This window comes from Enoplosus armatus, chromosome 7 (assembly GCF_043641665.1).
Source record: "Enoplosus armatus isolate fEnoArm2 chromosome 7, fEnoArm2.hap1, whole genome shotgun sequence".
NCBI lineage: Eukaryota > Metazoa > Chordata > Actinopteri > Centrarchiformes > Enoplosidae > Enoplosus > Enoplosus armatus.
The window spans coordinates 6337600-6353030 of record NC_092186.1 but is presented as its reverse complement, the minus strand read 5'-3'; the positions used below and the strand labels follow the sequence as shown (position 1 = coordinate 6353030).

Here is a 15431-nt window from a genome sequence, read left to right as displayed (position 1 = left end):
ACTTGTAGTCTTTAGACCCTTTGCAACTCAGTTTGATGAGACGTCTTATAAATTGGGGCAGAGCAACAATTCTAATCGATTTCCCTTAAAAGCTGATCAATGGCTGCTGCACAGCAATGCCCCAAATAGCTGTTTTGTTGCACTGCTACACTTTGTAATTCCTTGCTTAAATTGAATTAAAAAAAGTGTTGTAATTCTATCAGTGAAAAAGTATACAGCAGTCTGTGATCCTCATAATGTACTGAGATAAAAAAAAAAAAATCCAAGTTTTGGTAAAAGAGGTGCATGCATCAACTTTGTCTAAATCCCATCTAATCTAAGTCAGAGGGGAGCCCCTAAGGAACCATTAAAAGCTCCAGAAAATATTTTCTGCTCTCCCTCTGATTTCTGTCTCAGTGATTAGTGCTGATGTTTATTTAAAAAGTGTTTCTGTCTGCATGTATATGGAAAAATCTCCACTATGCCCTTTAGGAAGTGAAATTACTTAATTTAAATGTTTCATGGGTTTTAAATACTCTAGATTATTAATTTATCTTTAAGGCCTTAGAACCTACAGTAGCATTTAGTTAGCAGAGCACTGGAAATGCAAATTGGCCCCCTCAAAATAATTACACTGTCATGGTACATTTTCCACAAATTACATTAAGAGAATGGATTCACAGCTTTCTGAGGGTGATGAAACTAATCAAATGCATACGATCTGAGGAAAAATGTGGAGTGGAAAAGATTTTCACAGTAACTAAGCTGTCTTTTTAGCTGCTGCATGCCTTTGACCTGTCCATGTTAATGAGTGTGGTCTGAGATAATATCATGACTACTGAGCAAAGAGATTGATAGGTAGGACACAGTCAATACGTACTGATAATGTCACTTTCTCGTTCAGGAGCAAGATGTCTATTTGGCGATTAAGTATATTGCCTCAATTAGGAGGGATAAGGTGCTGGTCTCTTGTAGTTTAATAGAAGTATATACTTTAGTTTTATGTATTATTAATGCATCATGTTGAGTTATTTACTATATGTGTGGAAATATTTTAACTAGAGGCTTGGCAATATAGAAGAAATTAATATTACATTATTAATAAGAATATGTTTCCAATATCAATGTGTTACGGCAGCGTTTTGCTTCCACCATGACAAAAAATATTTGCTTGATATTTTTCATTGGCTATATTTTCTAGTTAATACATATCAAATGATGCCATTTTTACAAGAAACCTTTCTTGTTATAAAAACATGTCATTTTATCATGATAACTTGGTATGTTATAACAACAAACTTCCATATGCTGTTCCACAATATATCATGGCATGGAAAATGTAAAGTATGCAAAATTATATATCAAATCATCAAATTGAAGATCAATGCAATAACCTGTTTCCATTGTTTTACTAGTCAAAAATCTTCACAGAAAAAGAAATAATTAATAACTAATTTTGTTAGTTTTACAATTTGATTTGGACAATGTTGTAAAACAATATGATCATATCATCACAATGAAGTCCCTTTGAAAGTTGATAATAGATAATATCTTAATCTATAAGAAATCTTACGTGAGGATGATGAGGCTTGTTTACATGCACACCTAAAATTAGAGGACACAATCAATGACTCACTGAAGTCTTTTTGTATCATCTGACCTGCCCGAGTCAGGCATCGTTTGAAATCCAGCCCGACCTATAGCATCAGTCTGAATGCACACTGTGCTGTTGTCTCCAACACCCCCTCCATACACAAACAAAACACACAGTTTTAAAAAAGTTTTCCCCAACGCCTTCAGAAAAGTTAACCCTCACTCTACACTGTAATTCAGACTGACTTTGCAAACAACTTAAGTGTGAAATTTCACAGAGACTCTCAAGAAAGCCTTTTGACACATTAAAAAAGATTAGGAGAGACTATACAAGCCTTGGGGGGCTGAGTAAAACTGTTAACTTTGCATTTCAAACCACAAGGGTGGGGGGATTTTTTTTTCTTCTTTTTTTTTTTTTTTTTAAAGCAAGCTTGGGGAAAACCCCTGAAGAGGGAGAAGTTCTGCATCTTTTCAGACTCATCTAAGACCTTGGATATTTCTCGTTCAACTTTTTCCTGCCTCCTTATTCATACAAAGCGGACCGTCGGCTCTGCTGTCCATTTGCATCTGTCTATTTCAGCACTTACACGATGACCGTGGAAGAATTCCCAGTCAACACTAAAGCATTCACTAATCTTCCCTCCACGTTCAGTCATCTTGTCTCTGCACAATCAGGCACAACAGTCACATTTAACAATCCGTCAGCCTCAACACAGTCGGGGTATCAATTCTCTTCCTAAAATAGTTCGAGATAAGGCACATTAAATGTGATTAAACAATGTCTCTGTGGAACATGGCGAGACCTCTAGCTGTTTTGAACTATCTTCTACGTTTGCAGATAAAGTGTGTTATACACATATTGGGAACTTTTCACTCTGAGTATCTTATATCAGCATATCTGATTCTTTTTTGCTCCTTCAAGTGATAGTTGCATGACAACCCTCGCCTTTAACAAGTGAATATTTAAACAATGTTTTCACCCACGCCATATAAAGTAGAGTAAATGTTTAATGGGTGCCCTGTATCACATTTGTCCTGAAATGCTACCACTGTGACTGGTATCACCGCTGCTAATTACATCATGGTATTACATGTAACTGCATTTGCTTTCTTTTTTTTTTTATTTAACTAATATGTATTCTTTATAATAAGTGAAGCAACTACGACTACTCACATAATAATACTAATAACAACATTGTCCCAATTTATTCCTCATGGTGCATTGGCCAGGTGCATTTACAGGGCTGTCTCACCACTACAGTGCATTGTGCATTAAAAAAAATAGAGTGGAAATGCAAAAAAAGTCTTTATGCTTGGCTCAGGTGGAAACTTTTTGAGATTTGTCACTCAAATCAAGAGGCAGAGACCTTCCTAAAATTAATAATAAATCAAAATTAAAATAATTAAAATTAATACATTAAACAAACATATTTCCTTCACGTTTTCTACACACGAGGTTCGAGGTTTGACTCTTTTAATGACGTCATCTTGTTGCACCATCTTCTTCTGCAAAGGTTTAATGGCACCCGACTGGAGAATTAGCGCCACCAACTGTTCAATTCGATGTGCTCAACTCCTAACATTCGCACAACAGTAGTGAATGGAAAGGCACATTTTCATTTGCCGATTTGCTGGAAATTTGTTTAAAATTCGCGCTACATGTGGATGGAAACCGGACTGGCCCAACCTGAATGTGACCCGAGTGTTTTTTTTCAGGATTTGTGGTATCACTGCCATTTGAATCCACAAACATGAACATATTCGCAAAGCACATCCTGAACATTACACATGAGAGTCTGCAAAAGAATGGAAAATCAAACACACTAACATTATCTGAGGATGTGGGAACAGTTTAGATTCAGGGTTACTGGCACTGCTGTGGAGGGAAACTCGTGTGGCTTTTGAAGCTGAAATAAAACATTTCTACAAAAATCAGTTACCAAGTCTCCATCAAATAGTTTCTCTTGATAATATCGCAGCTATAATATTTGTTCTATGGCTTCCAATGTTTGAACAGTTAATTGTTTTTACATAAATGGACTGAAAAGGAAACACTGATCCACAACAGTTTATTATTTATTGTAGATAGATATTTCAAACTATAGCCCGGCTGATACTGATATCGATGTTTGGTATCTGATAAAGATCTAACGGCTGATAATATTTTTAACATAAACACAAAACATACTAAACTATGTAAAAAAAACTAAAAATGGAGAATGCCACAAGTAAAAATTCCCAAAATGTAACTTCATCAACAAAAGGTGCAATCATCATGACTGAATTAGTGCAACAGTCCTACTGTGTCATTTGGAATATCAAAAGGTCCTGCACTGCTTAAACAAACCCACTTTGCACCAAAACTGCTAGAGATTTCACAAAAACAAAATATTCACAGCAATGCTTTTCTTTGTTAGGCCTAAAAAGAGTGCGGATCTTTTTCAATTTTGTCTCTTCACAGTGGCCAAGTCATTTTATCAGTCTGTGACGTACTATTCAGAAATTACAGACACTTAAAATGCAGGGAGAGACGCGAAAACACAGAGTGAGTCGGGTAGCAGTCGCATGCAGTGCATGGCGTGCACTCTCTTTGGTTTCACCACCAAGACAACCCGAAGACAATGTAGTTGAACATTAAGTCCATGTTTCAAAATTCATAGTTATGTAATCCCCTAAAAAAATGTGTTTCAGAAAAAAAAGTATGTAATATTTCTAGTATGATGTAACAACATCATATAAAGTAGGGCGTATTACTCACTGATGCAACTAAAAAATCCTTTTTCTGGGCTACTGTGTGTGAAAAAAAGAAAAGTCCCCGAGAGTCACCGATTGTGGCACTTCTGCAGGCTATCTTTACAAAAGAGGGAAATGTGTGTTTTGTAGCTCTCACACAGCAGAAACTAATTGTTTCATTCACCTCCTGCAGTACTACAGGCCAGTCTCTCAGCACACACATCCCTGACTCATCCCTGTAATGAGGTTTTCATGCTCTTGTGACCCCCTCCTGCTTCAGGAGGTGAAATACTGCACTGTTGAAAACGTCCATCGCTTACAGTATGTCGATGTCATCAATCCCAGAGACGGGCAACTGTAACTGTTCTCACAGAAGCTGTGCGTGCTTGGGTGTGTGTGTGTGTGTGTGTGTGTGTGTGTGTGTGTGTGTGTGTGTGTGTGTGTTGTTGTTGTAAGCTTGCACGTTATTGGGAAGAGGGATAATGTGCAATGACAGCAGTTGATGGTAAGCCTTTTAGCATTGTTACTAGGACTTCATGATGTAAAGAGGCAGGTTACATTGACTGTCACAGCTTCCTGGCTCCAACTAAATTTGTCATTGGTTCGCCCTGTTAATAAAAGACAAAGGGGTGATACTATGCAGTTTATTTGACTAACAAACATTGACGGAACACATTGAGCGCCCGAAGGCGTGCTCCTCTCTCCACAGTTGGCTGCCCCTGTCAAAACTCAGAACCTGCTGCCAGATTGACCTTAAGGTCAATGGGCGCCACCGGCACTGTGGCAACATCTCTGCTCCATGCAGCAACAAAGCAATCAAAGAGAATAGCAGCATATAAAACAAACAGAGAGGAAAAAGTTAAACACCACCAAGCCCTATAATTACAGAGCTGGAGTGTCATCTTGATGCAGTTCTGGCAGCTCTTTTGAGATATGCAGCAGAAACACACAATCACACACTTGAGGCGTCAGAGCCCTGAAGATTAAAATATCCATTGCAAAAAAAAAAAAAAAAGCTGCCCACGGCTTTGACCTTTTATAAAAAATAAAAGAGGCTGGCTAACATACCAGCGTCATGTCTGTGACAGCAGCAGAAGCTGGAGACGATTGACGCCAACATTCCTCAGCTGACTGGCACAGTCAAAGAGAAAAACATGACATTTTATCACAATCTGGATTTTGGATTTGTTTTATTCAAATGTGTCCTTAACAACAACAACAACAGTAGCTGACCATTCACTTTCCTTGTGTTCACTGGAAACCGTACACTACACTACATGTACCTTATTACATATGTCTGTCTGACACATGATGTCTGACGCAAATTTATTCCGCCTTAAGAGAGGCTTAGATCAAAGTGGCTCAGTGTTGTGACAGCCAAAACATGTGAAGGACATTCCTGTCATTATAGTAGGACAGCATCATAAGTATACATGGAAACAGTCAAATGAGATACATACACTAAAAACAAGGGCACACAATGTTATAGTGTTCAGACTGCAAAGCCTCCTACTGGCCACATATATATATAATATATACATATAAAATAGGCCAAGAATGAATGAATGAATGTATTTGAGTGGCTGTTGAATATTTGCCTGGCTCTGTCCAAAGGTAACAAAACTTGCAGCGACTTCAGACAAAGTCAGGCTAGCTATTTCCCCCCACTTGCAGTCTTTATGCTATGCTAACCGATATGAAAATGGATTCAATTTTTTCATCTAATTCTCGGCAAGAAATCAAATTCAAATCTGCTTCATTGACTATTCATTAATCTTATCACTTCTTTTGGATATATTGTACCAGGTATCGTTACCTATATGTCAGCCATCTACAAGGTTGTCAGAGTTGTGTACAAAATAACACTGAACAGTCTTTTGCCTTTGATCCATTCACTCTATTCCCACCAGGGAGGTGTGTTTTTGCCCTTGGTGATGGAATGAAATGGATTTTTTATTCCCTGCATCTTACATTTGAGCACAATTTGTACATGACATGACAATGTTCATCCATGTATGTATAAACTCACTTTTGGAACGCTTCATACGCAGATACGCAGAGTTAAGGTGTGAGGGACGCTAAGTGCTCCTGAAGGGATGAAGAATTGAAATGGTGAGGCCCTGGAGATGCCTCCAGAGTTTGAGCCTCATAAGGGGTGCAGGAGAAAGGTCACCAACCCTATCATCCTCTCAGGGAGCTGAGACACCGCCAGGGTGGTCTAGAGTCTGCGTTCTCTGCGATTGTTCAGCAGACGCCATGATCAGTGGGGGACTTGGGAGGGAGCAGCGAGGGCCTATCATTCTGCCATGTTGTGACAGCGAGTGCCATCCGCAATGCTCTGCCTGTTGAGAGATGGGAGTGTCACGGCATGGCTTGACTGGCACAGTGTGAAGTGAGGCCTCCTTAGGGCACTCATGTGGAAGGATCCATCTCAGCAGCATTTCAAACACTTGGCTTCAGCTAAACTGTCAGCAGACTTCAATAATGCCCATCTGTTTTGTATGGACATGACAACTTATTACACAGACATAAAGCTATTTGACACCGAGTAAAAATACAAACAGACCAATGTGTGCAATGCTGCAGCCTTTCTGCTGACGTAGTAGTAGTAAAGTGACAGTGACTTGATGTCCTTCTCTTTTGGTATTTCATACAGTGTGAAGAGCAGCCATACTGTACCTGCTACAGATTTAAATACAAATACACATGCTGTGTTGGGACACTCGAGGCAGATTGGATTTGCATTAAAAGTATCTAAGAAGTAAATACAGCGACCCAAATCTCTGCAGTATGTTTCAGCATTTCACCCAAAACAGATGGGATATCAACTTAGGCATTTTTAAACATTCCTGCTTGTATATAATCATGCATGTTAATATATTTAACACTGGCATACAAAAATAACTGTGTGTAGGGAAAATACCTATTAATAGCATTGGTTTTGGCAAGTTACCTGACTCTAATTTACCTAATCTACTACGGTTCTTCATATGCGGTGGAAATGCAAAAAGGAATGTACAAAAGGGACTTTAAGGGTGTTTAAAACCTGCCAGTGTGGTTGAAGCAGACTCTGGTTTGTTTTCCCTCTTGGTACGATTCATTTGGGCAGATCTGAACACAGCAATCGTACTCGGGCACAGACCACGACAACCTCACAAAGACCCTCTGGAGGAGGTGATCCTGTAGATTCGGTCACAAACAAATTCCAAATTACTTTGTGGTGGGAACATGATCCGACCTCGATCTGACCCAACTACAAGGCGTACACTGCAAGTTTGAGCTAAACAGCTCACGTAGCCAGGCGCGCTTTCCATACTGGGACGCACACAAGTGAAATCAACAGTTATGAGCAGCTAGTCAGATAATTAATTGAGGTCTGACCTGGACAAGCAAAGAAGAATGTTGCCTCCTTGATATCTGGGCAGATAGGACCTTCTTAAGGACCTCCGTCCTAAGTATACTTTCTCTTCAGAACACGCCCCAGACACATCAGACTAATAACTAGAGGGAATTGTTCTCAGATGGATTTTATTGATGCATTTTGGTTCACTTGAATTTTTTTCTGTACGAAAAGAAACCAAAGGGAACCAACAGTGTACCAATTCATACACCTATTCTAACCAGAGGAAATTAACTACAGGGTTGAAAACACCCATAGTTCCTCGTTTAGTTCCTGAGTTTCTTAGGAAACTAGGAACTGAGTGAAGACTTCTAGTCTCACTCTATTAATGTTACATCCCAATCCAAAAACACATGTATAAAACACGTCTCCAGAGTTTAATAATGTATACATGAAGTAAAATAAAGTGCATGTCACAGGGTCACAACCTCTTTCCTTAGAGGCACCAAAGAGCTCGACAGCCCGGCTCATGTAATTTTTCTAGACAGCATTAACAAATGCACACTTGTGTTTACCAACGTGGACACAAAGAGACAGCTTCAGTGCACTTCACTAACTGACTGTTAATTGAGGTGGAACCGTGACTTTAAGTGAGCCACACACCTTTGGTCCCAGAAGTTCTGGCACTGCTAGAAGGCAGCCAAGTGACAGTCGAGTAGCTCTCCCTCTTTGAATCCATCTGGGAAGACGTTACCTCAGTTAGCACAACTGGGGAACTTTATCATGGCGGTTAAGTGTATGTCGAATAGGGAGCTGAGGCGTTCAATATTTTATTTATTATACTGCGCATTATCGTTTCACAGCGTGTGGGCGAACCAGACAGGAAGAGCTTTTTAATTTCAACTTAAATCTTATCACACTGGATTGAATCAGATCAGAAGGGGGTGCAGCTTTAATGGAGTTATTGCATTAGAGTTTAATTGGGACAAAAATGTCACTGCTTAATATGGAAAAATAATGTAACTAGGTTATTTAATTGGTCATACAGTGGATAACTAGTAAAGTGCATCAACATTGTGTACACTCTTCTCCTCAACAAATTCACTGCATGATAATACATTTTTGACCGTTTTAGTGACCATCATAATAAAATACAAAAGGACTAAACCAAATAACTTGTTTTGGAGTTTTGGGTGTGGAGCATTACCATCAACTGTGTGACGTCTTCTATTCAGAAAGTCTCTATATCAGGTACTGTGTGATGAACAGTTACTTTTTACTAGATGTAAAAGGGGGAGACGATAATCTACTGTGCCTGGAAAAGCTGACAGTTTGTGTTTTTCTATGCGCACATTAGCAGAATATGCAAATTTTCAACCACCTGCCACAAGCAGTTGGCCAAAACTATCAATCTCAGTCTATGACGGAGGTGAATACAAAATTGATTCTGGACAAGACATGTTATTCAGAATACATTAAACAAATCGGATGTGAAAGAGCCTGTGTGGATTTAAATATTGCGACACACATTAATATGTTGAGGTCAAATTATATTTCTTCTATTATCGTTCAGTGATAGACTTAAGTTCTGATTGCCATACTTCGTTTTTATGTTGTTAATAATGACCTTGAGGCACAGATTGAATGTGTAAACATGAAATGACAATGTGCAAAATAAAGCGCAAACTGGATGTTGTAGAATCTCAGCAGGAGGGACGGCGATGTGTTTGATCACTAGAAATACACCAGAGGTCAGTGTGAATTAGAGGTCACAGCGGTCGACGCTTCAGTAGCCTCCACTAAAGCAGCACTGCTGCTCCTGCGCTTGATGAGCGCACTATTTTGACACTCATCTGGGCCTCCTTGTTAACTCCCCTACAACAGATCTGATGTGCTTAGACAGGCCTACGCTGCATATTAGTGGGGCTGGTTGGGCTCAGATTGCAGTGCAGCACACTTGAAGGATTTCACATGAACACGCTCTCTCGTGTTTCCTCCAATTGCTGTGCCAGACTTAGAATTGAGGACAAAAAGTGTTATTAAATCTCAGAATGGGATCTTAAACGATGTTTGGCTAAAAACACTACTGCAATCTACGTCAACCAGAGAGTTCACCAGGCTTAGCTGCTCCTTTCTAGCTAAAGGTGTGGTAATCAGCAAAGCCATTATGGAGTTTGGTTGTGATTTGTTTTTGTGAGGACCCTCATCGCCATGATGCAAACCCTAGCCCCATGACCCTAAACCCAACCCTTACCCATACCCATACCAAATTCTAATCTTAATTAAGCGGGAATTCAGACCGAAAACAGCCCTGTGTTAAAACAAAGCAAGTTGCTATGGGGACCAGTGAAACATCAAACATGATTCAGAGAGTCACGTTTTGAAGGCATATCAGATAACAAAACGCTGCAGACTGTTTTATAATTCTCTAAGACAAGATTTTACAGCTCTGGAAAGTTATCACTTCAGCCATGGCAGATGACATCACGGTGTGTTGCCACAAAAATTGAGTAAGGTTCAAGTTTCTCCCGGAAAGAGGGCTAAAGTTGGTCTAGACGCAGTATTCACCCTCAAACAGCCTTCAGAAAAAAAAGAAGGAAGTCAGGACCAAAATGTCCTCACTTTTGAAAAATGTTCTCACTCTCAAGGTCTAAAACTCAGATCCTCACAAGATAGATGTACAGTACAAGAGCACACACACACACTTTCCAGCAAATGAACCAACCTTGTCCTTTCCACACATGAACACTCTGTTACATTACATCTTTTCACCACAACATTTCAGTTCCAATATTCCATCTGATACTTCTTTACTATCCCTCACACACTTCCTTATTTACTTTACGGGCCGCTGTGTTTATGACACTCATTCAAATGGCTCTTGCTGCAGACTGTGGGTGCATTTTGCATGTATAGCCTACTGTGTGACACCAAGTGCTGAGAATGCAAAGGTTTCTGTTTCAAACCTTGTTTGCTGACGCACCTTAAGCAGCAGAGGAAGAATTTATTTGTAGAAATGAATATAAACAGTTTGGAAAAAAGGTAAATAGAACTGAATTATCATTTAAGCAACAAAAAAACAGACGTATGTGACAAGAATTAGCAATGATAAGAATTGGAAACGGTTATAAATGTCAAATGGGATTTTTGAAATTCTGTGCAGTAACATTCAAATCTTCAAAATAACAGAAACCTTGAACAGAACAAAGAGCAGAACATTGTTATCAGGTCTGGCTTAATTTTTTGCTGTCGCAGGATAAAGCAAACAAACTGTAACACAAACTTAGTTAACTGTGTCAAATACGAAATGGCATCCAAGATGGAAGTGGAGAGAGAACAAATGTGAATTATATAATGATCACATTTCATTACCCACTGTTATGCCACAGAGACTACCAACTAAAGCAAACAAAATTGTTTTGATGTCTGCGAAGCATCAGTGCCGGCTGAATGTTTGCAGGAATGCTACTTAGGTTTTTATGAATGAGCAGCAATGTCCATTTCAATTTCATCTGGGAGGCGAGCACACATAAGGTCCCCTTGCTGATTCCAAATTTAACGTCGGGAGGAAGATTCCTCTCCCAGAAGCTCGAGAGGGAGAACGCGGGGCGGCCTATTGATTTTGGAGAGCTGGCTCTGTAATTGCTTGCGCGCAGAAAAGCTGTAAATCAAAAGCGCTGGTTACTCTTTGCTTATACAAGCGGAAGATTACTGGGCAGCAGTTGTGCCAATGCTGGAGTATAAAACCTGGCCCATGACACACACCAGTGTTATGTTGTAGAATAATGCATCGAGGAAGCCGAGCACGGACTGACAGGAGCAGCTGGGGTAGGGGAAAAGGTCAACCTGAGTTAATCAGCTAGAATCAGCATCGGCATAGGAGAGTAACGGTGTGTGTGTGTGTGTGTGTGTGTGTGTGTATATGTGCACATGTGCGCACAATACTGAAAAATAAACAAATCAAATAGAAAGCAAATATTTTTCATGTACAAAAAGGCTCTCAGAGAGAAGACACAATAACAGTAAAAGGGCATCATGATGGCACGGATATTCTGTCTTAGACTGCAAAAACAGGGTTAAGTCAACAAAATGTCTGATACATAATGTTTCATGATTAATACATGTCATTGCATGTATGTGTACTCTGCTGAGACACAGGTGGTGTGGCGTCTCACCCATAACTCCAAAAGCTTGCAGCAGGTTGGGATAAAAATAAACGTGCGGCGACTTTGACCCTGACAGGTAAAAGCACCTCAACAGCCATACATTAGTTAGTATGACCGCTCACCCGCTCATTCGCCAGCTGGGCTCTCGGAGCTGTACAGGTGCACATCAATTTTTCAAGTCATGTTGACAAAAGCTTTCAGACTCATGCTCTAACATATACTGCACAGTTTTTATCGCAACAAAAGGTAAGCAAATAAAAAAAAAAACATTTCAGGAGCTGGTAGCTCCACATCCTTCAAAAAGTGTCCTTCCATGTCGTGTGTGTATATGTGGGCTTCTGTGCCTTTTCAGTGCTTGTTTATGTGTGTGTGTGTGTGTGTGTGTGTGTGTGTGTGTTTACTCAGACAACAAAGATGCTTTGACATTGTGCTTTACATTCTTTGAGTCAATTTGCTTTTGTGTTTTCTCTACTGTTAAAGGAATAGTTTGAAGTGATGAAAAGAAAAGACTGATACCATTAGCGTTTCTGTACTGTGAATATGAAGTTACAGCCAGCTAGCTTAGCTTAGCATAAGATTTGTAGTTTTTACACTTTTGGTTGTTGGGCCTGTGGGAAATGGTGTTCATTAAAGGCCATTAAAAACAGATGAAATAACCGACGTTAATAGACTGGTTTTTACCAGAATGTACCATCCTAAACACATGGAGTGAGCTGCACATTGTACTGTTCCAAGACTGAATAAACTGTGAATAGTGAGTAACTTTTGGAGGGCTTCTAATGAATCCTGTAGGGTCATAACGAGGACCAGAACATTATCAAGTTCTCTATCAATGGGAGGACACCTGCACAGACACCTTTGGGCCCCTCGACCATGCAGACTGGGGGTCCACACTATAACAAAATGTCTACAAACTGGTAAATGTCTGTTTAATTGGACATTTCATCATATTTCATGAGCACATAATGTTATGTTATTACAGCATCACATTTAACATCAGCAACCCATGAACACACCGACTTACCACAACTATAAGCATACTAGAAATCATCAAGTCATATTTCACTAACTTTCCTTTAATGTGTATCATTTCAGAACCACATGGCTCACTTCCTTTCACTCTGTATCCGCTATGTTTCCCCTGTGTGGTGCAATAATTTTCACTTTGTGTGGAGAACACCCATTTTACTCCCTCTAACCAGAGAGCCAGGAGTCACCAAACCAAAGGACGTGAGCGCTCGCAGCCAACAGTCTTTCATCCGTCTTTGTCACACAACACGCTTCCCATTGTGTATGCGCAGATGTGCTATAAAAGTAGTGAGACGATGCTTATTCTTTTTTTCCCCTCCACATAAAGATTACTATCTGACATGCAGGGACGGAATAGGTCAGTGGTCAGATGTAAATATGTACGTCTTGTATGGTGGCATAGACCATCATCTGTAGCTAAAAGAATAAGTCTGTCAATAATTTATCATCTTAACCCTGTTTTCAGTCTTACGTATTCAACCTTTAATAAATAACTAAAACAGACAACATATGGACATGGGAACTATGCAGTAAATAACTGACAGAATGAAAACTGTAATTCCTTTAAGACTTTTTAACCTAAATGTAGTGGTGCAGTGGTGTAGCCAGCGTAGCCATGTCTGTGGCCCTCAGAGAGAACAACCTTTCAGGTATTACATTATTGCTCGAATATGTCACTAGAGATATGATCTGCATGGTGTTAAAAGCCCCTCTGAGCCTTCCTACTCCAAACACAATTGGTTAGGTTTTTTTATCCGCCTGTCCTACATTTATTGTGTGTCAAACTATTTAGTGAACTGCCCAAGGCTTTGACTTTTTGAAGTTGCTCTTAATATCGTTTAATATCAACTAATGATATAGGTCAAGACTCACTTTGTCATTACTGCAAAACATTTTTGAAAGATGCAACATATGGGTCTGTTTCCTGCAGAAACCTAATTTACTACAGCATGTCATTTGGTTTCAGTCGTCTAAAGAAAAAATAAGTTCTTCTCCACTACCTTATTTTACTTACTTAAAAGTACCGGTACAACAATGTCAAAAAAAAACTTTGTTACAAGTAAAAGTCCTACAAGATCCTACATAAGCACAAGTACAAAGGTATTATCAGGAAAATGTACTTCAGGTATGAATTGTAAAAGTACTCTTTTTGCAGAAAAATGGTGTCTTTTCATTAATATTGCTTCATTTTAATGTTGCAGCTGGTCTGGGTGGAACTGGTTTTAGCCACATTAAATATTTTTAGGTAGTTTAGTCCAGTGGTTCCCTAATCTAGAGGTCAGGACCCTCCAAAGGGTCACAAAATGAATCTGAGATCAATGAGGGTTGCAAAAAAGAAAAAAAAAGTTCCACTGTACAAATATATTTATTAATAATAAATGTACTATGTGCGTTCACTTTTTTCTTTTTCAACTTTTCTCTAATCTTTGCTTTTTTTGGTGAAATATTGGTTAATGTTACATTTTTGATACTCAAACAGTTATTTAAATGAAACCCTCTGAGTGCAGGGAGGAAAACACTCTAGGAAAATACTCTAGTAATATGACAAGTAGCACCAACTAGACTCTTTTTTGTAAGGGGTCATAAAGCCATAATTCTTGGGAACGATTTAATTTATAAGCTTATTGTCTGTTTCTTTATGCAAAACCTTTCAAGGGGTATTTAGTTTTTCAATCCATTTAATTGGATGGATGTAGGGGTCAAAATCAAAGCAACAGAGGCCAATGTAGGCCAACTTGTAGTCCCAAGTATGAGCCACGCCCACAAAACATTTCCCACATTTCCCACAATGCAACTTGATAGCATCTTTCACCGCACCCCCCATGCCACATAAACGCCTACATCTTTAAAACTCTACACACCCAGCTTCTAACGCAGTTTCTTGCTATGTTAAAAACTTTAAGTCGACCCTGATGACATCACTATGACATCATCAGGGTTATTTTCTCAGACTTTAGAAAGCTTCCTCCAAAAGCCACAGAAGACATTACAGTAAACAACTGTTTTCACAGACCGAATAGCACTCCTCATGAGATGTAAACTGAACTTGCCGTAAACTGGCGGACTGGACCTTTAATCTGAAAAGTAACCAGAAACTAAATCTTTCAGATGAATGCAGTAAAAAGTAGAATATTTCCCTCTGAAAAACTATGAAGTAGCAGATGATGTAAATACTCAAGTAAGGTGTCTCAAAATGACACTCAAACACAATACTGGAGTATTTGTACTTAGTTTCTTTATGTCAGTGTATATTTGTATGCACAGGTGCTGGTCTCATACTTGTGTGCCTCGGGGCTTGTAGGGCGAGCTGCTCTCCAGGTCTGCCAGGATGCTAGTGAGGGAGTCGATCTCAGCGTCCAGACTGGAGCGCCTCTCCTCCAGGGTCTTCTCTGGCCCTTTCGTCTGCGAGCAAATATCACACATATGTGCAGTTCAGTGCGCGAACTTACCAAAACAGCCAGTAATGACACTTGTTACTTTGCCTGGTTGGACTCAAAAGATAATCATCAATGAGGAGTAATTCTGACTCTGTGCTGCTCGGAGACATTCTCTCCTGCTTTTTTCCACACTTCTTACACTTTGGATTACAG

The 15431-nt window shown here is 39.4% G+C and overlaps 1 protein-coding gene across 2 annotated transcripts in view; it reads right to left on the bottom strand.

Moving 5' to 3' along the window:
• The window catches only part of lpp (LIM domain containing preferred translocation partner in lipoma), a 129218-nt gene that overhangs the window by 51047 nt on the left and 62740 nt on the right, over positions 1-15431 (bottom strand). For both annotated transcript variants that reach the window (XM_070909096.1, XM_070909097.1), the window contains one exon: positions 15121-15243. In XM_070909096.1, the coding sequence (XP_070765197.1) occupies positions 15121-15243 (123 nt within the window). The remainder of the gene's footprint in view (positions 1-15120; positions 15244-15431) is intronic.